Raw genomic sequence first — 22,353 nt, forward strand, 5'->3', positions numbered from 1 at the left:
TGTAGAGGACATTCACTTATTCTAGGACTAGCCTAATATCCGGTTTTAAATAAATAATTAACAATTAATTTTAAAATTAAATCGTAAAAAAATATAATTAATTAAATTTTAACTATTTTTATTACAATTTCACTTATTATTTTTTTTCCCCTGCTATTAATGCTATGTTTTAAGTTATAAATAACAAATATATGAATCATAATATACTTAGTAAAAATTAAATAAAAAAATGATAAATTATAAAATTGCACCTTTTTTTTTAGGAACAAAAACTACATAAAATATAAATACATTATTATAGAGGATATTCACTTATTCTAGGATTTGTTAGTGACCTAACTATGATAGAATTCTTTTAGAAGTTGAAAATATTTTGTTAGAAATTTAATTACATTAAAAAAATTCTAAAATATCTTAGATTCCTACTGATATGTTTCCTATTAGGTTTCCTAACATTGACATTTGAGGTAGACCGAAAAAATAAAAAAAATAAAAAAATAAAAAAAATAAAAAAATTTGTTGCAATCGAATATACTTTGGTTTAGTTAACAAGTGACCAATAACAGGCTACCACATCCCTTGGGATGTAGAAGTTCCTCCATAATGGGTTAGAGGAAAGCATTTTCCATAACGTATATGCGTGTGCACTTATATAATATGGACCTTGTACAAAAAAAAAATTAAAAAAATAATCACAAAAAATATAACTTTTGGCTCATTATAAAAATTTATAACTAACCTTAATTATAGTCTCTTAGAGCAATCCCAACGATACTCTTTATTTTTGTGGGGGAAAAGGAGAAAGAGTGTCCGTTGTAAGGAGTGGTTCTACAATATTCTTTTTATTCAAACAGTTCTTCATTCAATCCTCGCTTCAATATCAAAAACAGGAAACATTCTGATGGGTGCTAGAATTAGCATTCAGACGAATAAGTTAGATGAGGATATAAATTTAGTTCTATAGGGAGGGAGGGTTTAGAGAGTTTTTCATGCATACTTTCTTCCTTTCCCTTCACCTCCTCATATAGTCATTTGGTGTAAATATTTCTTACTTGCTTTCTCTCTTTCATCATCAGTCAAATGTCAAGGTTCAGTTTCCTATCATACATTTGGAAAGGGACATCTGAGGCCCACTTTATCTTCTTGGCACAAATACTTGCCGTTTATACCGACAACTCTTAGTTGGCATTCCCATTGGTCGGCGATCATGTACTCGACATTGGGCTCTCATCCAACCCATTGGGCCTAAACTATTTTGGGCTCCGTAATAGATGGGCCTTAGCGTTTTGTTTGCCGATTGCCTTGATGATTTGCTCAGCTCACACATTCGTAATGCTATAATCAATATAGTAAATTGGTGTCACTACTAGAAATATGATTTTTTGCGACTGATTATTTAGCGGTCGCAAAAAATCACTTTTTACAACAAAATCTCATTCTACCTGACCCAATCATCTTCCTAAAAACAAAAAAAAAAATAAAAAAAAAACCCCAAATCATGAAAAACTTGACTCGCTCAACTCTCACTTTGATGAAGATTTGAAGATTTTGATCGATTGTTGATGAAGATTTGAAGATTTTAATCTGCTGTTGATGAAGATTTTGATCAATTCATAATCGAGATTCATAATCAGTAAACCTAAACACTTCTCTTTGTCTCTCTCTGTAATGTTTGACACATCTTTATCGATTCATCTTCATCGCTTGAATCTTACTCTCTATAATGTTTGACACATCTTCATCGATTAATCTGTAATGTGTAAATTGAAACATTAATTGATTCAACTGTCTGTCTCTCTTTGTAATCTACTCTTCTCTCTGCTCTTCGGTACTCTTTCTCTCTCTCTCTCTCTCTCTCTCTCTCTCTCTCTCTCTATATATATATATATATATATCCATATAATGTATCACTCGTATGTGTTGTTCAATTATAACAGTGTGTGTAGATGTTGATTTTTGACCACACAACCAAAAGGCGAACTCAACTGGAGAGCATCGGCAGAATAAATTAATCCCAACAACCTGCACAAGAAGATGAGATTCCGGGAGTGGTTCGTCCACTCGGGGGCACTCCGATGATCAAGTCAGTAATCAATATCTCTCAAAGATAGCAAATTATGCTTAAACTCACATGAAAGAACTTACCTTAGACCCATAAGGGTGCCCTGCTTTTATAACCAGCAGTGACTTGATCCCTTTAGAAGCTGCACTTTAGTGGACTCAGGCTCAATGCTCATCCTGGACTCTTGACTAGATAAGGATAAACTCTCCTTGACCCTTATCCTTATCCTAACTAAGGCCTTCCCTTGTTCTAGGACTCTTGTCCCTTATCTGCTTATCTTGGATTCCGGTATCTCCGCAAAAAACCTCAGCCTAGCCGAGATCATCTCAACAACATGACCAAGCCACGTGGCACCTCGGCTGACACTCCGGTGCCACCTTAGCCACGGGCTGTCATTCATGAAATACTTCCCCACAACTGTCCCCTAGGTTCTATTACCTCGGTAATCTGAGGTAATGGAATCTACATCGTTTGTCCATACAGCACGTCGGCTAACAATCCATTCATTTCTACGATCGAGGTCATGACCCGTCGGCTCCAAGTAACTAGGACTCAGCTATCCACTTTGCCAAGAACCAAGATTCAAAATGATCCTTGTCATCCTTTTTTCCAAATGTTGGCCATTTATTCTATATTAAGTTCCCACAGACGGCGCTAAATTGTGGGTGTTGATTTTTGACCACACAACCAAACGGGAAACTCAACTGGAGAGTACCGGCAGAATAAATTAAGTCTAACAACTTGCACAAGAAGATGAGAATCCGACGGTGGTTTGTCCACCCAGGGGCACTCTGACGATCAAGTCAGTAGTTGTGGGGAAGTATTTTGAGATGACACCATGTGGCTAAGGTGACGCTGAGGTGTCAGTTGAGGTGCCACATGGGTAGATCATGTTTGCCGAGATATTTAGGGCACTGCCGAGGTATTCTACGGGGATACCAGAATCCGAGATATTTGGATAAAGAACTAGAGTCCTAGATGACATCAAACTACCTATTTGGATAGAGATGAGACTCTTGAGGGAGTTCATCTTAATCTGAATAATGTGAGTTATGATAGGTGTTATCCTTGTAAAGGATAGAGTCCTATGAAGTAAGACTTCTAGGGGAAGTTGGACACTGATCATTATAAAAGTAAGGCACCCTCGTGGGTCTAAGGTATGCTTTTATTTATGATGCTTTGACTTGTGCATTAAGTACTGTTTTGATATCTGTAAGAGATAAGATTTACTGACTTGATCATCGGAGTGCCCCCGGGTGGACGAACCACCGTGGGAATTCCCATCTTCTTGTTACAAGTTGTTGAGCTTAATCTATTCTGTCGGTGCTCTCTAGCTGAGTTCCCTCTTTGGTTGTGTGGTCGGAAATCAACACCCACAATTTAGCGCCGTTTATGGGAACTTAGTAAGGATAGACGGGCAACAACGGACAAAAAGTAAGGATTGGGGACAACATCCACAATGAGAAGGAGGAGCCTGTGGATCTTAACACTGAAGGAGGGGACCATAATGGAAAAGTGCAATAAGTGAATCCTAAGGCGAATAATGTGGCCAAAGGCCGAGAATGGAACAAGAAGGGTAGCCGAGATGAGTACTACCGTGAAAGCAGCCTTTAGGTACGGAAGGACAGATGTCGGAGAAATACGAAGAAACTGAAAGACATGGCAAATAAGTTGACAAATCTATAGACAGTGGTCAACCCCACGATGCATAACAATGTAATGCAAACCAACATCTCCATTACAAGACATGTCGATACCAGCAACCAAACTGGTGCCTAGAAGACAAGATCTCGGCCTAGATGATTAGGTCCAAGAAGACAAGAGCTCAGCCTAAGTGAATAGATCCTAGATTCCAAAAGATAAGATCTCGGCCTAGATGATTAGGTCCAAGAAAAGAAGAGCTCAGCCTAAGTGAGTAGATCCCAGATTTCAGAAGACAAGATCTCGGCCTTGTCACGACCCAAACTCGCCCCTATGGGTTTAGTATCGCAACTGGCCAGTAATTCGTGATTACTGAAGGCCTGGTTAACAGTAAAGACAGTAATACAGAGTAAGGGGCTGGCGGAAGCCAAACAGTAATAAAAAGATGTCCAATGAGCTGTGACAATCTGAATGCAAAAAGACTTTTATAAACAAGCCACATTCATAACCAAAACATATATGCATACACCATATACACAAACATCCTGGTTAGGGACCAAATCCCTTCACCACAACTGTACAGTCAAGTCTTATTCATTCGATACGAAACAGAGACAAAAGGGTGATTTTGAACACCTTAAATCAGCCTTAGCTTGAACGAATTTGGAACCTCGAAGCGAGGCACAAAGGTTGGCTTGACAAAACGGGAGCTTAACTAATACTCCTAGCTTCGGTTCGGTGCCTAAACACCTACATATAAATAATAACAGTGAGTTAAAGCCCAGTGAATAACAAGTGCATAAAGGGGGTTAAGAATGAATGCCCTTTCATTAATTAAAACAGTCATTTGCATCAGTAAATCAGTTATTCAATTAGTGGCTCATATTTCATGCCATATCGGTCATTTGGAAACCATAGTAGTCATATGTGGTACATCCAATAGCAAAACAGTACAGTAGGTCTTAACAGACCGAACAGTCAGTTGATGGCCATCATAACAGTAAACAGTAGTAGTTCCAAACATTGTAACTGACACAGATCTTTGTAACAGTAGCAGTAACAGTAAGTTGCTATGGATGCCACGAATACAGTTCACAAATAGGACAAACATTCATTTAGTAAATAATGCCATTTCAAAAAGCAGTACAATCAATCGTTCAGAAATAGTTATAATTGAACGTATCTTTACAACATTGTTACTCACAGAGTAATGGGCTACAGACAGGCTAGTCGGTGTCCTCGGGTGCCAACCCTACACAGTTGCAGAATGAACACACACTAAGTTACACAATTGGGATTAATAGCTTAGCCCCTAAACTTTACTTGGTGTGGTTCTATAGCATTATCCTCATTAAGATGCCTTAAACTTGGTCTAGGAATGCCTAGGATGAAATGAGGATGCAAAGATGTACTTTAAAACACTTTTCAAAATTTGTTGAAACAGGGGTCCATGCTCGAGCGTGGCTTTCTACGCTCGAGCGGACATGCAAACAATGAAGATCCGCTTGAGCGTGACTTCCTTCGCTCGAGTGGACTGCAAACTCAAGAAAAGTACTGGATGCGCGTTTTTCACGCTCGATGGACGCTTGACTCACGATCGAGCGTAAGGCTCAGACTCTCGCTTAAGCGCAGATTACCTCGCTCGAGCGGACTGCAAGACACATGAACTTCTAGGCATATGCATTTCACGCTCGAGCGTGACTTCCTATGCTCGAGCGAAAGTGCATGTACTCAGAGTGTACGCTCGAGCGTGAAGTCCTCCGCTTGAGCGTGGATAAAAAATCTGGAATTTCCAGATTGATGCTCAAGCATGAAACTCAACTTAAAAAAGCTTCAAATTCGATTCTTTTAGACTAATTTTCTGGAAAACATTTGAAAACTCATACTACAACATGTTTCAAAAATCAATTTATGAAATCAAGCCCAAAAGTAAGCCAATTGAACACCAAATTAGATGTAAACATGAAGAACAATGCAAAATCATACATGCATGAGTTCCCATTAACTCTAATGTTCCAAAACAAGATCAAATGCAAGATTGAGCTCAAAATCATGGTGAATTCATGGACCATAACAAAATATGAACATGTATGTAAGAAATTCTTATGAAAACAACCTTAAAATTCAAAGGTATGTACATGCATGCATGAATTAATTCTCAATTCAACGCCTTAAATTAATTCTTGACTTTAAACTCCAAATTTCCATGAACCATGCAAGAAACAACTTAATTTCATATTTGAGAGGGTGAGTTTCCTACCTTAGGTCTTGAATTCTAGGTGTAGGAGCTTAATTTTGCAATTTCTCTCCAATTCTTCTAAGTTCCAAGCCAATTCTTGATGAACTCAATTTTTCTTCCAACTCTCTAACTCTCTCTCACGTTTTTGGTCTTGAGGGTGAATGAAAAGAGGCAACAAAATGATACCAATCTGAAAGGATTATTTGGTGCAGTTTACCTCAACTGTTAATAAATTTTTTATTTTTTTGTTTTAAGATTTTGTATTAAGTTGTTTGGTACAATCTTTACTTATAGTTTATTAAATAAAAATCATTTAAATGAGTTGATTACCTTATGAAGTGGGAGTTTTTTACTTCTAATGTTTTATTATCCATTCTTAACTTAAAATGACATACACCAAGCATCTAAAAAAGCTCAGTTGAGCTAGGTTTAGAATGTAAAGTTTCACCATAAACATATTTTACATAGTCAGGGCAAATAATATCTACACTCCTTGTAATTTGCTTATTATTTTAATGTTTTTTCTATACTTTCAATTGTATTAATTATGTCATTTATTTTTTTCATAATATGTTAATTTAATTTAACTAATAACATTCACTAACGAAATTAAACATAAATCAATGATTTAATTCATTTCAAATTAAATACAAACAATTCAAACATTTTAAGAATATTAAATTAACATGATATAAAAAAAATCAAATTTTAAAATAATAGATTAAAATTACTCAAATAATAAACTACAAAACTTTGAATTTAATTTCAGCATGTATTTATTAAAAAACGAGTAAAACGTGAGAAAATAGATGATGACATTGGCTGCTTAAATGGCAGCGCACGCCGACAAGACCACGGGTTTAACACGTGAGTACTACCAACCTTCGCACCCATTTGTCATGGTGGCAGATTCTCTCCGGTGCAAAAAGTCAAGATCGTATCACTTGTTTCAAATTGATTACCCAAGTAGTTTATTTTTTAAATGATAATATATGGATTATATATATATATATATAAAATCAGGTGAATTCAATAATTATAATTATTTTAGTTTATCGCATTTTGGTTTTTAAATAATATTTGTTATTCAATTTTTTGCAAATAATTGTTATAAAATATCATAATTATGCTTATTGAATCAACTTAATTTTTTTCATGTATGATCTAAACACAGTGACCTAAAAATAAACTATTTGAATTATCGAAACGACAATCGCAGTAGATCTTACAAACCCGAATAGCATTATCCAGTCCACAAAGTGAATTGAAAAGACATTTTTTCCTATGAAATTTAATGGTTGGACAAATTGTTTAGTTTTCGTTTTTTTTTATTTTTTATTTTTTTTTTCTCTTTAGTAAAACAAAATTTATATTAGTTAAACTTAAAAAAATAATAACAACAAATGCAGTTAATATGCAACTGAGAGGGGAGATTTGCACCGGTTAGTACGGCCGAGCTACGGTAACACGGTCGTGACAAACCGCGCGGCGCCGAGCTGTTTTCTCTCCTGACACGGCCCTTCGGCCCGTTTTGCACGACCGAAGAGGTTGGCTGACCAGGCACGATCTGAGACCTGACCGAGCTGTGACCTGACGTTTGGCAGGGCACACGGTGACGTGTGACAACCGAGCTAAGGGTAGCCCGGGCTAGACTGATTACGGGGCGAGGACCGGCATGCCTCTAACCGGTTAGCCGAGATTGACGGACTTCATATAACCGAGAATGAAGGTAGGATAGGGGGAGGCCGGTATGTCTCACGGCCGATCAACCAGGATGGACCGACCAAGAGTAGCTCGGCCATGAGAATCAGACTTTCGCTTCTTCCCCAAGGGATAGGTCAGCGAGATACAGCTTGGTTGTGCTACTTGTGGTGGCAACTCTCCACTAGGGCTAGGCCGGTCGTGGTACTCCAGTTAAGTGAGCCGCTTAGGCCAATGGCATGAGGGAGAGGACATCTGCTCTAAGCACGCGTCAATACCGTTGGGCAGTTCTGCGTGTACTGGTTGGGGGACTAGACCTTTACACGCGTAAGGTGGTGAGAGGCGAGCACTGCCACCTGTCTAGGGAAGGACAGCAGAGGTAGTGCGCGCACAATCTTGAGGCTGCATGGCCAACTTAGAAATAGGGGAGGAAGATGAACGTAGGAGGTAAGCAACTTATGCCATCTGAAACATACTCTCTCTCTCTCTCTAACAGCCTTCTTCTTCCTCAAGTGATCTGACTTGATCGTCGGAGGGTCTATCCGGCGACCCACCGCCGGGCAGCTCACCGTTTCTGTGTTGCCAGGTTAGATGCCGTCATGTGAAGCTTGAATCCAAGGAGTACAGAAAGCAGAGGATATTTCGCCCCCGTACAATTGGCGCCGTCTGTGGGAAGCTCTTTGATACACAAACCTTGTTTTTCAAGCTTCTTCGACCATCTCCATGGCCAACAACGACGAAACTCCACTATCCGTCATCGATGGCATCACACCAGAGTCTGTCCGATGGAGAGAAGGCCCTCCGAATGTTCCAGCCATGGCGGGCCTAGAAACTTCTTCGCGAGGTGCGCGAGATAAACGCGGAAGGAGTACTGATCACTCGAAGAGTCCAGAGGGCCGTCGACGGCGGGGGGAGTCCCGTACGCAGCGCCTAGAGCACAAACTCAAAGACCAAGATGCCCTCATTCGCAAGATGGCGGCGGAGATGGAGATGTTGAAACGTCAGATTAAGGGGAAGGGTATTGCTGGAGAGGGCAACCTCACTGAGCGCACCCCGTCCCCCCGTTCTAGCAGTCGCCGCCACGAGAGGACTCACTCTCTCTCCATCACCCAGAACTGTGGGGTTGGAGATTCCGACCAAAGAGAGGGCAGATCCCTCACTCGAGACAGCACATACCGGCCCTTACGCCCGTCGCCGACGTCGCGATACTCTTTCTCCACCCGTTCCAAAGACCTGAGGGATGTATTGGAGGAGAAGGCGCGCCGTCGAGAGGCTCAGAGAGTGCCGGCGTTGCAGAGATTGAGCGCCCCAGTTCATTGTAGCGAAGAAGTGGCGATGCCAGCGCCCAGAGTGATGGCCCATGCGCCAGTGAACAAAGAGCAGGCGAGACTTACAGCCACGCCGTTGTCTCCGGAAATCGAGAGTACACCACTCCCTGCCGGATTCCACCAGCCTAAGTTCACCTTGTACGACGGCAAGACGGATCCGTACATGCACGTGAGTCATTACCGGCAAGTAATGGCTGGCCACCGGCGCAATGACGCCTTGATGTGCCTCATATTCCCGGCAAGCTTGGGCGAACTGGGCTTGAAGTGGTTCGAAAGGCTCCCGGAAGGGAGTATCGAGGGGTGGCAGCAACTAGCGGAAGCCTTCGTCACCAGATTCAAAACCAACACTCGAACGCCGAAGGAGGTCGATCATCTTCTGAGCGTCAAGATGGAGTCAGGAGGATCATTGAAGGCATACAACGCGAAGTACTGGGAAACTTACAACGAAATCCTCGACTGCCCTACCAATCTGGCGATCACTCAATACAAGCGGGGTCTCCCAGTCAGACATAGGCTGCAAGATTCGCTCACAATGCACCAACCCGCAACCATGGAGTCCTTGATGCAGCGGATCAACGAGCACATTTGTGTGGAGGATGATGCCGCCGCCGCGACCGAGAAGGTTAATTCGATCGCAGCGGACAAAAGGGTGACATGGAAAGTTCACTTGGTCGGGCAGGAGGATAACCGCCCAAGCGACCGGTCAAAATATCAACGTCGTGGCCCAAACCGCGATGACAGAAACAAAGGTCGCACAAACGACCGAACTGACGCTCAGCGTGATGCAGAGGAGGATGCCAAGAGAAAATTGAAGGCGCGGACTGGAATCACCACGGTGTTTAAAATCCCTATCTACCGTATTTTGAGCGAGATTCGAGGTGAGCCTTTTGTCCGCTGGCCGGCCAAGTTGGGAAGTGCACAGAGAGGTTTCAATTCAAAATATCGCTGCACCTTTCATGAAGAACGGGGGCACCGAACAGAGGACTGCTTGCCACTCAAACAACACTCGGAGGAGTTGGTGGCGGCGGGGCATCTTGACCAATACATAGATGGGGGCATGAAAGTCGCCCCGCAGGGACAGACCGAGCTGAACGGCCTGGCTTCCCTTGAGGCAGCGCCCCAAGGCGTGATCAATGTTATCCATGGCATCATTGAACCAGCCAAGGTCTGTGAGCTAAGAGGGATGATTAAGAAAGCCGAGCACATGAGGAAAGTGCTCTCCGTTTAGCCCGCTGTAAAGAAAGGAAAGACCGAAGAGAAGGACATCCTTACCTTTTCGAGTAGGGATTTGGAGAGGATCCAGATGCCCCACAATGATGCCCTAGTGGTGACTCTTCGCGTCAAAGACTTTGACATCAAAAGGATCTTGATCGACCAGGGGAGTTCTGTCGAAATCATGTATTATGACGCGTTCAAACAAATGAAGTTAGAAGACAAGTACTTGGCCCCTGCGATGTCTCCGTTGGTTAGGTTCAACTCTCAGCCAGAATGGCCGGTAGGAAAGATCATATTGCCGGTCAAAGCGGGTTCAGTCATAAAGCAAGTAAAGTTCTGGGTGCTCAAAGTCCCATCCACCTACAACTTGATTTTGGGCAGGGGATGGTTGCACGCCATGCAAGCAGTAGCGTCGACTTACCATCAGGTTTTACGCTTCCCGGCGCCAACCGGACACATAGAGGAAGTCTGGGGAGACCAGGTGATGGAAAAACAATGCTTTGTTGCGGTAAATGGCAGCCGAGCGGCCAAAGGGTTTGTCCAAATGATTGAGGGACCCGAGGGAAATGAGGTCCTTGAAGACGTGGGAAGAAAGGCCGAGGAAAAATCGATCGAGGATTTAATGGAAGTGCGCATCGACGAGAACGACCCAACTAAGTTCTTCCTCTTGGGATCGTCTTTATCTAGCACCGAGCGGTTAGATTATGTCAACTTCCTGGTTTCCAATTTGGAGGCTTTTGCGTGGACGCCTTACGACATACCTGGCGTCGACCCCAGCTTTATTTGCCACCAATTGAATGTCATCCCTAATGCGCGGCCGGTCATTCAGAGGACTCACCGCTCGGCTCTGCAGCATGCCGAGGTAGTGGCAGAAGAGGTCAAAAATTTGTTGGAAGCGGGGGCAATAGAAGAAGTGCAATACCCTCGATGGATAATGGCGAGTCTGCGTTGACTACAAGACGGTTAACCGTGCATGCCCAAAGGACGGCTTCCCCCTCCCTCGAATTGACCAGCTAGTGGACTTGACCGCTGGCCATCAGAGGTTTAGCTTCCTGGATGCATATCGCGGCTACCACCAGATAGCCATGTATGAATCAGACTGAGAGATCACGTCGTTCACTACTCCTAGAGGCCTGTATTGTTATAGAGTCATGCCGTTCGGACTGAAGAACGCCGGGGCAACTTTTCAGAGGATGGTGACAAAGATGTCCGCTCCTCTTTTGGGCCGAACAATGGAGGCCTACATCGACGATATGGTGGTAAAGAGTAAGGAGAAGTCCTAACACCTCGCCGACCTAGCAGAAATGTTTGTCGTACTTAAGCACCACAAACTTCGTTTGAATGCCTCCAAGTGCACCTTCAGAGTCGGCACCGGGAAGTTTCTGGGTTTTCTGGTCACAAACCGAGGGATTGAAGCCGACCCATCACAGATCAAGGCTATACAAGAGCTGGAGCGCCCAAACTCCACGAAGGACGTGCAACATCTTGCCGGGATGGCAGCCGCGCTGAACAGATTTAGCAGCCGGTCTTCAGATCGTTGCAGGCCCTTCTTTAAAACTTCGAAGGCCAAGTTCTCCTGGGATGACGAATGTGACTGTGCACTGGCAGACTTAAAAACATACCTTTCCTCAGCCCCTATCTTAGTCACACCTCGGCCGGGCGAAGAGTTGTATCTCTACTTGGCAGTCTCACAACATGCTGTAAGCGTCGTCCTAGTCCGCGCTGAAGGCATCCAGCACTTGCCCATCTTCTATGTAAGCAAGACCTTGCTCCCGGCCAAGACGAGATATCTTCCGCTGGAAAAATTAGCGCTGGCCCAGATGATGGCATCAAGAAAGCTGGCGCACTATTTCATGCCCATACAATAGTTGTGTTAACCGAGTTTCCACTTAAGATGCTTTTTGAAAAGGCAGACTTCACCGGAAAAATTTTGAAATGGGCCGTGGAATTGGGGCAGTACGATATCAAGTTCCGCCCGCGCACCGCAATCAAGGCTCAAGCCCTTGCAGACTTTGTGGCGGAATTTGCCCCTGGAACGTATCCAGTTTGCCCAGATGATTTGGCTGGTGCGGACTTAGCACAACCGATGGATCAGGCAATGGAGACAAGTGTTGGCTCACAAGTGAAAGAAGGGCAAAAGACGACCGAACTAGGAAAACTGGGTAACTCATTGGAAGACGGACTCAACCGGGACAAGAGAAGAGACCCGAATGAGCCGATTAGAGACTTGGAATTGAGAGGCTCCCAGAACCCTTCTGATTGCTGGAAGTTGTTCATTGGCGAGATGTGGAAGCTCTTCGTCGATGAGGCATCCAACAGGTATGGGGCCGGGCTGGGTATCGTACTGACTTCACCGGACGGGCTGATCATCGAGCAAGCAATTACGCTCGGCTTCCCAGCATCCAACAACGAGGCGGAGTATGAAGCCCTCCTTACCGGACTAAGAAGCGCATTGAGAATGAAAGAGTCATCCCTTATGGTATTCAGCGATTCCAAGCTGGTGGTCAATCAAGTCTCAGGGGAGTATGAGGCCCGGGATGAGCGAATGGCGAAGTATTAGGCGCTGGTGCGCGCAGAGATCAAGAAGTTCGATGCCATAAGAGTGGAACAGATCAACCGTGAAGAAAGCAACACGGCTGATGAATTGGCCAGACTTACTTCTACTCAGACAGCTTTTCCTAACCCCTTGATGATAGAATTCTTACCTCGGCCAAGTATTGAGGAACCAAAAGCGACCGAGGTACACTGCACCAACTTGGGTCTTTCCTGGATGGATCCTATCATCGCCTTCCTAAAAGATAGAGTTCTACAGGAAGAAAAGAAGGCAGCCAACAAGATCCGGGCCAAGTTAGAGCGGTTTTGGCTCTCCCCGTTCGGAGCCTTGTATAAGAAGTCTTTTACCGGGCCGTATCTGAAGTGTGTCCACCCCGCCAAGGTGGAAGCTTTTCTCTATGAGATCCATGAAGGCATCTGCGGCAGCCATACTGGGGGCAGATCTTTGGCTTACTGAGCAATTTCCCAAGGTTATTGGTGGCCGTGCATGTAGGCAGACGCACAGAAATACGTTCGCAGGTGTGAAAAGTGTCAGAAGTTCGCTTACCAGATCCACCGGCCAGCTAGAGAATTGCTCCCCCTTACAAGTCCTTGGTCGTTCGCGCTTTGGGGGTTGGATATTGTTGGACCACTCGCAGCAGCACCGGGCAATCGCAAATTCTTCATCGCTGCCACTAACTACTTCACCAAGTGGGTTGAGGCCGAGTCACTGGCGACCATAAAGGAAAAGGATGTGAAGAAGTTTGTCTGGCAAAATGTTATCACTCGCTTCGGTATACCCAAGGCCCTCATCTCGGATAATGGCACTCAATTCGATGGGAAACTCTTTCGCAGATTTTGCGAAGAGCTGAGGATTGAATTCTACAATTCAACGCCAGCCTATCCTCAGTCAAATGGTCAAGCGGAGGCCTTAAACAAGACCATCCTGGACGGGCTGAAGAAGCGACTTGAGAAGGCCAAGGGGAAGTGGGTTGAAGAACTCCCTAATGTACTCTGGGCGTATCGCACTACGCCAAGACAGTCGACCGGAGAAACTCCATTTGCCTTGGTCTATGGCATGGAAGCCGTTATCCCGCTGGAAATTGGCATGCCAACCATCCAGTCTGAAAACTTCCAGCCAGATTTGAACAATGAAGCAGTGGCATTGGAGCTAGACCTTGCCGAGGAAAGGAGGGAGCGGGCACTAATCCACGTAGCGGCCTATCAGCAAGAACTCTCCAAGAAATACAACAAGGCGGAGCACCCCAGGCTGTTCAAGATCGGGGACTGGGTCTTAAGAAAAGTGCTGGGCAACACGGTGGTCCCTGGCGAAGGAAAGCTCGGTGCAAATTGGGAAGGACCATACAAGGTGACTGGTCTCGCTGGCAAAGGGGCATACCATCTGGAAGATTTAGATGGCAAGGCTGTCCCCAGACCGTGGAATGCAGCCAACCTTAAGATCTTGTACTTTTAAGATGTAATTGCTTTTATTGCTTAGCTTTCTAGACCTTTAGCCTTTTGGCATTTGATGTAAGGATAGCACTGCTTTTTGTAATGAAAAATAGCCCTCTTGTTGTTTTGTATCATATCTTTCTGTACAATGACACCGCAAGGATACAAGGCCACTGTGGATGCCAGGGGCAAAGAGATCGACCTGAATGGGACCGGACTGATTTTCTCTCACCGGTATAGAAGCAGACAACACAAACAGTTGGTGTATTGTCCAGCGAGATGATTGGCGTATGGTCCAATTCACATAACGGCCGAGCTGGTTTTTTGCTCGCCCGATTGGGATGTTGGTGTCATGAACAACTTAAATGAAATATTGGTGTTTTGCCCAATGTTAAGGCCGAGCTGATTCTCCTCGGCCAAAACGAAATGTTGGTGTTTTGTCCAACCAATAATAGCCGAGCTGATTTTGCTCGGCCAAGCGATATGTTGGTGCCTTGTCCAACTTACAAGAAGCTGAGCTGACTTTGCTCGGAGAAAAGAAATGTTGACGTTTTATCCAATATAAAGGCCGAGCTGGTTTTGCTCAGCCGAAGTGAAATAATTGTGATTTGTCCAACTTCCTTTTGGGCCGAGCTGATTTTTGCCCGCCCATATACAAGACTTGAAGTGTTGTCAAAGCCAGAACGACAGTGGTAATTTTTGCTCGGCCGGATGAAAATTTTTGGGTTCATTCAAAAAATCAAAGAACCGAGCTGCCAGGATTCGCGAACATTTAAGTTGAAGAAATTCTGATTTTAGCTTGGCATATTGCGCGGCATAGCCGACGTACCAGTTGTGATGCATTAAAGTTTGAATGAAGGAATTTTGCACGTGCTAACCGAATAGAAATAGGAGTTAACCGAGCAAAAAATTCAAATTTCATTGATCAAGGAAATTGCATTACAAGTGAAGGGCCTAGCTTGGTTACATTAAACAACGAAGGAAGGGAAACAAAAAACAAAAGCAAGGAAAATAGAAAGGAACATCTTCAATCCAATTCCAGGTCGACCGTCTGCTCAGCGACTTCCACAGTCTGCTCGGCGACCTCCGTAGTGTGCTCAGGCAAGCCTTTTTCTGCCTCATCGCCAGCGCCCTCCACCACGGCAACCCCCCGATTGGCCACTTGATCTTCCGCATCTTGAGGTGCTTCAGGAGAAGTTTGCTCGGTTTGTTGCGCGGCGGTGGCTTCTGCCGCGGCTTCTGCCTCGACTTCCTTTTTGGCCTCCTCTATGAGCTTCTTCTGCGCGGCGGTCGCATAGGCCTGCATATAGTGCGGTATGAAGGCAGCAGGTGGATTCAGGAACACATCAGCGTCTTGACCAAGGCCAACTTTCTCCACGGCAGCTTTCCAACCGCATTGAAAAAAGATGTCCTTGGTCGCCTGCACTTGCCGTTCATACGTTTTCTCGCCTTGAGCGTAGCCCCTGTCTTCGGCGTCGTCAACCGCCTTATCTTTCTCCTCCTTATGGGCATCGTGCAATTTTCTCATCTCGGCGAGATACCGAGTCTTCGTTGACTTCACGGCTCGCTCTTTGTCCGCTTCAGCTCAGTCAACCTTCTGGCTCAGGTTACCTTGCTCGGTTACAACTGCCTCCTGCGCGGCCTTCAGCTTCGCTATCTCGGCCACTTGGGCCTTGTTCTCAGCTATGGCTTCGCGCAGACTCTGCCGCACGGCGATCATGCGCTCATGGGCGAGATAGTTCTTTTGCGCGGCCTGCAAACAAATGACAGAATGTGAGTATTCAAAAAACCGAGCAAAAATCGATCAAAAACTTGAAGAAAGAAGTGGAGAACTTACCAGCACGATCGACTTAGCTGTCGAGCGAAGCACCTTCAGGTCGGACAGCTTGTCGTGCTTCTTCATGTCGGTTGGAAGGATTAGTCCCTTGGTCATGTTGAAACCGAGGGAATAATCCTTGTCCGCATACACTGAATCAGCCGCAGAGACTGCTCGGCCCTTGTACTTGATCTCGGGCGCCCAGACCGGGGGGGGAGGTTGGGCTCTTGGATAGCCCGGTTGGTTGTTGCTCGGTCTGGTCCCCCAGCTCGGTGGAGGCATGTTCAGTGGAGTTCTCATCAACAAGGTGCTACTCTGTCTGGCCTTTCCTCGGTCGCTTCTTCGACCGGCCAGCTGGTTGTTCGCTGGCAAGAGCCAACATAGCCCCTTCCTTTTGCCCGGTTGGAGTGGAAGATGTTCCCCCGGTTGCTTCCGGTGGTTGGGACTCGCTTTCCTCACTGATGATCATGGACTTGATTGCCCGGATTTTTGCCATTTCTTGCTCGGCAGTGAGATGAACAAGTCTGATCGGCGGAAGATTTGGGTCAGGTTCTAGGGAAAGAGCACGGAGGAAGTCGGTAACCCGGCTTTTGCGCGGCGCTTTGTAGTTGTAGGTCGGTTCAAAGCTGAGCAGCTTTGGTGACTCTCTTTCTTCTTCTGGATGGCGCAGTAAGACTCTTATGGCCTCCTGGTTAGCCCGGTGGTAGTCTTCCGCTAAGTGCTTGTAATCTGCAAATAGAAGGAGTGTTAGACCGGCACATAGAGAGACTCATGCAGAAAGAAAATAGTGCGGTTAGCCGAGTTACTCACCAGCACTGCCAAAATCTATCCTAATATACCAGCCCGGTATGGGCGTGTCATGACCCGAACCCGCCCCTATGGGTTAAGGACATAACCGGCCAGTAATCCTGAGATTACTTACGGCATCAAACCTTAACAGACATAACTCATCAGAGTAAAGGGGCCAAACGGAAGCAAAATTTTAAAACTTTGTCCATAAAGCCGTGCTTATATGTACTCAAAACAAACCATGCACATATACGTTAATAACCCACAACAAGTACAGTATCACAAAATCCTTTACAGACAGGATTATCCAAACTGAGTCAACCCATATCAAAACTATATACAGATGTACACAAATGTCCTTGCCAACAAGATAAAATATAAATACATAACAAAATGGCAATGATGGGTCTCGTACATGAGACACAAGACTGACTCTCCAAAACTCATGTTGTTCCTAGCATACTTCACTGGGACTGGGTTTGGACTTCCCTTAGCTCACCTACAAACACATGAATGAGCGTGAGTGATGGCCCAGTGAATAATATCGAATACATAAGTTACATAAGCAATATGAAGAACAACAAGCTCCGAACGGCCTTGGGCCCAATGCATATTTCTGCTTAACATATATACACTTATACAAAATTCAGATCAAATGACTGTAGTTCCAAACATACTGGCCTTGGCCCAATCAGATTTCCATTCATGTCAAAACGGCCTTCGGCCCATTCATTTATGTCAGAACGGCCTTCGGCCCATTTATTTTTGTCAAAACAGCCTTTGGCCCATTCATTTACATCAAAACGGCCTTCGGCCCATACATTCGTGTCAAAACGACCTTAGGTCTATTCATTTATGTCAAAACGGCCTTCAGCCTATACATTCGTGTCAAAACGACCTTAGGTCCATTCATTTATGTCAAAACGGCCTTCGACCCACTCATTCATGTCAAAACGACCTTCGGTCCATTCATTTCTATCAAAACGACCTTCGGTCCATTCATTCCTATCAAAACGACCTTCGGTCCATTCATTTCTATCAAAACGACCTTTGGTCCACAATCCCAATTAGCAACTCATAAAGCTTATAAGGGAAATAACAATTGGACATTGACAAGCTTTTAAATATCGATATTACTCACAGTGATCGGCTTGTGGATTTTCCCTAGAGCTTGACTCTACACATTTCATGAACACAAAAAGGTCACTAACAGCTCAATCCGTTCTTTGATTCACATATTCCTCTTTAGGCTTTATTCTTATCTCATTAACTCATTTACAATGCTTAGCATATGCCTAAGAGTGCTTACAAGTGAAAGAGAACGGAAAACGAAACACAGAACGAGCATACAAAATTTCAGAGAACAGGGTCCCCGCTCAAGTGTCAACTTCTCCACTTGAGCGGACCCTTAAGGCCTGCAAAAGTACTGGTTGCATGAAAAATACGCTCGAGCGTGGTATAGAGCGCTCGAGCGGAAAGCCTGTCTACAAAAGCTCCCCGCTCGAGCGTGAGATTGTAGACACCCCATTTTTGACCGACCTTGAGACTCAGACATCACCGATTGAGCGCTCGGTGGCGTTGCATATCGTGCTCGTTCAGAAGTCTCAGAGTTGCGGCCGTGAGCCCTGCCTCCGGATTTCCGAACCCTCTTCTGTGCCTTGCCTCGGTTTGCGAACCAGACTCAATTTTCTCTGTTTCTTTTCCTAAGGGGAGGGAAAGGTCCCATAGACCATCTCTCAGTGGCCGTGGGCTACATTTTGTGGCTGTAGGCCATTTTGCCCATTTCGGAGCCCGATTTCCGATTTTTCGGGACCGTTGGCCGTGTGCCTCGGTTCGGGACCGCTTAACCATCTCCATTTGCTCTGGTTTTTGGCATGCATCTTATTTTCTCCCTTTTGAGGGACACTGAGGTCTGAGAGACCCACTTCGTGGTCGAATGCCACTTTCGGTGCTTAACAGGCAGTTTTCGGGGCCCCGAACTGCGCGTTTGGCCCCCGAGCATTCGTTTTGCATCGGTTGTCGTTTATTTTTGGCAGGTACCTCTGTTTCATCACCAGGAAGGTCGTAGAAGGGTGGGAGGCCAGCAATTGTCTCAGCAACCAGTTATATTCCTCCGGCGCCCTCCGACGCCCGTTTTTCTCACTTCCAAGCCAATGTTGAACAACCTTGGGCCATTTTCTTGAACTTTTAACCACATATTTGTGTTGTACACACATGGGAGGACACCAAAAGTTGGTGGCCGGCCAGTAATTCCACCTGACCCTTTTGAACCCTCCTTAAAAATGGCTTGTTCTCTCTCCTGTTTTACAGTTGACAATTTTGAACCACAGGGTTGTGTTGAGGGGACCTGGGAGAACACCTATTTGTGGTGGCCGGCCATTAAATCTTTTTGACCTTTTTGACCCCTAGCCGGCCGGCCATGGGGGGTGGCCGGCCGGCCACCTGCAGCTCCAAAAACTGGCCGGCCTCTCTCCTCAGGGTGAGTACATTACAGTTGTATATCTTTTTTCCCCCAAAAAAGCCTGTATCCGGGGGACAGCTTTTGGGGGAAAACTTGGTCCTTTTTCCCCCACTCTTTTCCCTCCATTCTCTCCCTCTCCTTGGTCCATATAACTGGCCTCCAGCACTGGTCCAAGGTTTGGGAAAAATTTGCCTTCAAGCCTTGTATACACATCTCCCTCCATCTCTCTCTTTCAAGCTCAAACAACCAAGTTCTACCCCTTTTTCTTCATTATCACCTAGCATCACCACCACTACTCCATTTCCAGCAGCTTGGGGAGCTTTCCAGCAGCTAGGAGGCATCACTTCTCAAGCCAAGAAGCATCCAAAGTTTGGTCTTCAAGGGTGAGTAGCATTCCCTCTCTTTTGAGCTTATTCTTGTATCATTTATAAGCCATACATGCTTGCTGTTTTGAGCTCCGGCCCTAACTGAAAGTAGCATTCTTTTGAGCTCTTTTTCACATTTGCTTAAGGGCCTCTCACTGTTTGAGGCCCTCTTGATGCACCTTCTTCATTATCTCTCTTGTATGCCATAGTCTTACATAGTATTTTTGGCCTATGTATGATCTGTTTTGGAGCATGATGTAAACTGTAAATAGGCTTATTTTGAGCCCTTCTTCAACATTGAAGAAGGGCTCATCACTGTTTGGGACCTCCATGTGCCACTTGTCATTATACCCCTTTTTGGTCCCCATTTTTGCATGATTTATTAGCCTACTGTGCTTCTATTTTTGGGCGTTTTTCAGAACTTAAAACAGTCTTATTTTGGCCTCCTCTTCATGTTTCATTGAGGGTATTTCACTGTTTGAGACATCCTTTATATACTTTGTGTTATAGCTCTCTTTTTGGCCATATTTTGCATGATATTTTTGGCTTGTATGCATACTGTTTTGGGTCCGGCCATCAACTGTAAAGTGTATTATTTTTGGCCCCTATTCAATGTTGGTGAAGGGCCCCTTTGTGTTTAAGGCCAGAAACCACCACTTGCTTCTTTGGCCATCTTTTGGCCCATTTCTTGCATGAGAGTTTAACCATACCTGTGCTAGTTTTTGTGGTTTTCCATAAACTGTAAAAGATCATGTTTTGGGCCCCTCTTCAACTTTGTTGAAGGGCCCTAATCTGTTTGCGGACAGAAGCTGTGAGTTGCTTCTTTATCTCGCATTTAGGGCCATTTTTGCATGCTAGTTTTGCCCTATTTCTGTTTGCTGTTTGGCCATGCTTTGAACTGTAAAAATGCTTATTTTGGGGCTTCCTTGCTTCTGTATTTTCATTCCATGTACCAATTATGCATGCTTTGTATAGCTGTAAGCCATTTCATGTACCTAGTTTTGTATTTCGGGAGAAATTCCATGCATCGGGTATCATTTCGCCTTGTTTTGGGGCTGTTTCCCCCCTCATTTTGCTATTGATTTTTGCATATTTGCATATCATATTCCATGTCTTTGCCATGTCTCATTAGAGTGGCATTTCGGTGCCTGAGGGTCGGTCCTCGGTTTGCGTGCACGCGTGTACGCATTTCGAGTCGTCTTGTTTTCATCTGATGGCCTCCTATGTGAGTGTGGCTGAGGCTCTCTCATATTGGTGTAAGCCCATTATTGTATTGCATATGCCATTTCATCCATAGCATTGTGTATGTTAGGATTGTATCTTAGTTGCATTTCATGCATGTCATGCATATTGCATCGTGTTCGGGATAGGAGTTAGCCCGGGCACGGGAAACGAGGTGCGTTTCGTACTCCGAGTGACGGAACGTGTCTCAAATCTCCAGTCACCGACACTCCGGATTACCCATGATGGAGTCTAGGTTTTGTTTTTTTTTCATGTGCATTCATTCTATATTAAGTTGCACAATTCGACTCCTCGGCCATCATGCATCGATATGCGTGATTGGCGGCACGAGGATCGAGACATGCATACATTTGTGAAAATACATTGCTATTCCCCTTTCCTGCTCTCTGTTGCAGCAAATCAAGAATCAGCGGTCTTCCGAGGCTTGGCACGCATTTCAAGAACAGGTGCAAAACAGAGGCTAATTGGGGCATCGTCATGAATTTCCGCGCAAGGCAGCCTAAACATACATCATTCATCAGAAGCAAGGCAGTCCCTGGCTTGCACGCCAGTTTTACAGCTTTCTTAGTTAATTTGTTAATTAATTAGGAATTTGTATATTATTTGGACTGTAATATTTGGACTGTACTATTCTTTTATTCGGGACTGTAATTATTTATTTGGGACTGTATATTTTTTTGGACCCTCTGCGCGAGGGCACAGCTGTAATAAGTGTGCGTGAGTGTGTTGTATGTCTTTCAACCCCACGTCTTTCTCCCTTTTATTTATCCGCTTATGATGGTTAGATTAGGGCATATTTCAATTAGCATACAGTATGATAGCATGTTTGCATTCATTCATCTGTTTTGCATGCACCGGGCTCGGCGCATCATACTAACTGCATTGTACTTTCAATTCCAAATTGAATACATGTTAGTTGTTGCATTCCATATGCCATGTTTAGAATAGCCGAGCCTGCTATAGTTGCATTTTTGCATGTGTTGCATTAGGCACTTCTGTATAATTAGGATCATACATAGATTTCTAATTAGCTTTTGTTTTGGCTTGGAGTACTCGGTGAGTTTTATGCTTTAGCATCCTTGCATGCGTGTGAGTGACTGCCATGATAGCATGCTTACCATGAGGCTATATGCTTATGTGATATAACTGCCTGAATGCCTGTGGGTGAAGGTTGGGTTATTTGAATTGGGACAATTCATCAAATGTTTGTTTTAAGCCCACTAGATAGTGGCAAAACCATCTTTTCTAAGCCCACCCGAGGGTGGCAAAATCTGCATTTTAAGCCTACCTGCGGGTAGCACCATCAAACCATTTTCAAACAAACAAACATAAAATGTTTGTTCCAATTCAGGCGACTCAGCCTATACTTGTATGCTGTGCGCATCACATAGTAACCTAGGCTAATAACCGGAATAAGAACATACAACGTTTTCAAAAATAGATATCATGGTTAGTAGAGGCCGGTCTCTGACCGGGCGAGCAGGGGTTCTCACGAAGTGACCTTCCCCAA

The 22,353-nt window shown here is 44.6% G+C and overlaps 1 protein-coding gene across 1 annotated transcript; it reads left to right on the forward strand.

Moving 5' to 3' along the window:
* Positions 1-10,367: 10,367 nt before the first annotated feature.
* LOC145823586 (uncharacterized) lies at positions 10,368-11,138 on the forward strand. The gene has a single exon (XM_082923070.1). It carries the CDS (start codon positions 10,368-10,370, stop codon positions 11,136-11,138), a length of 771 nt encoding a protein of 256 aa, XP_082779196.1.
* The last annotated feature ends 11,215 nt before the right edge of the window (positions 11,139-22,353 follow it).

This window comes from Camellia sinensis, chromosome 4 (assembly GCF_055761805.1).
Source record: "Camellia sinensis isolate YWXY chromosome 4, ASM5576180v1, whole genome shotgun sequence".
Taxonomy (NCBI): Eukaryota; Viridiplantae; Streptophyta; class Magnoliopsida; order Ericales; family Theaceae; genus Camellia; species Camellia sinensis.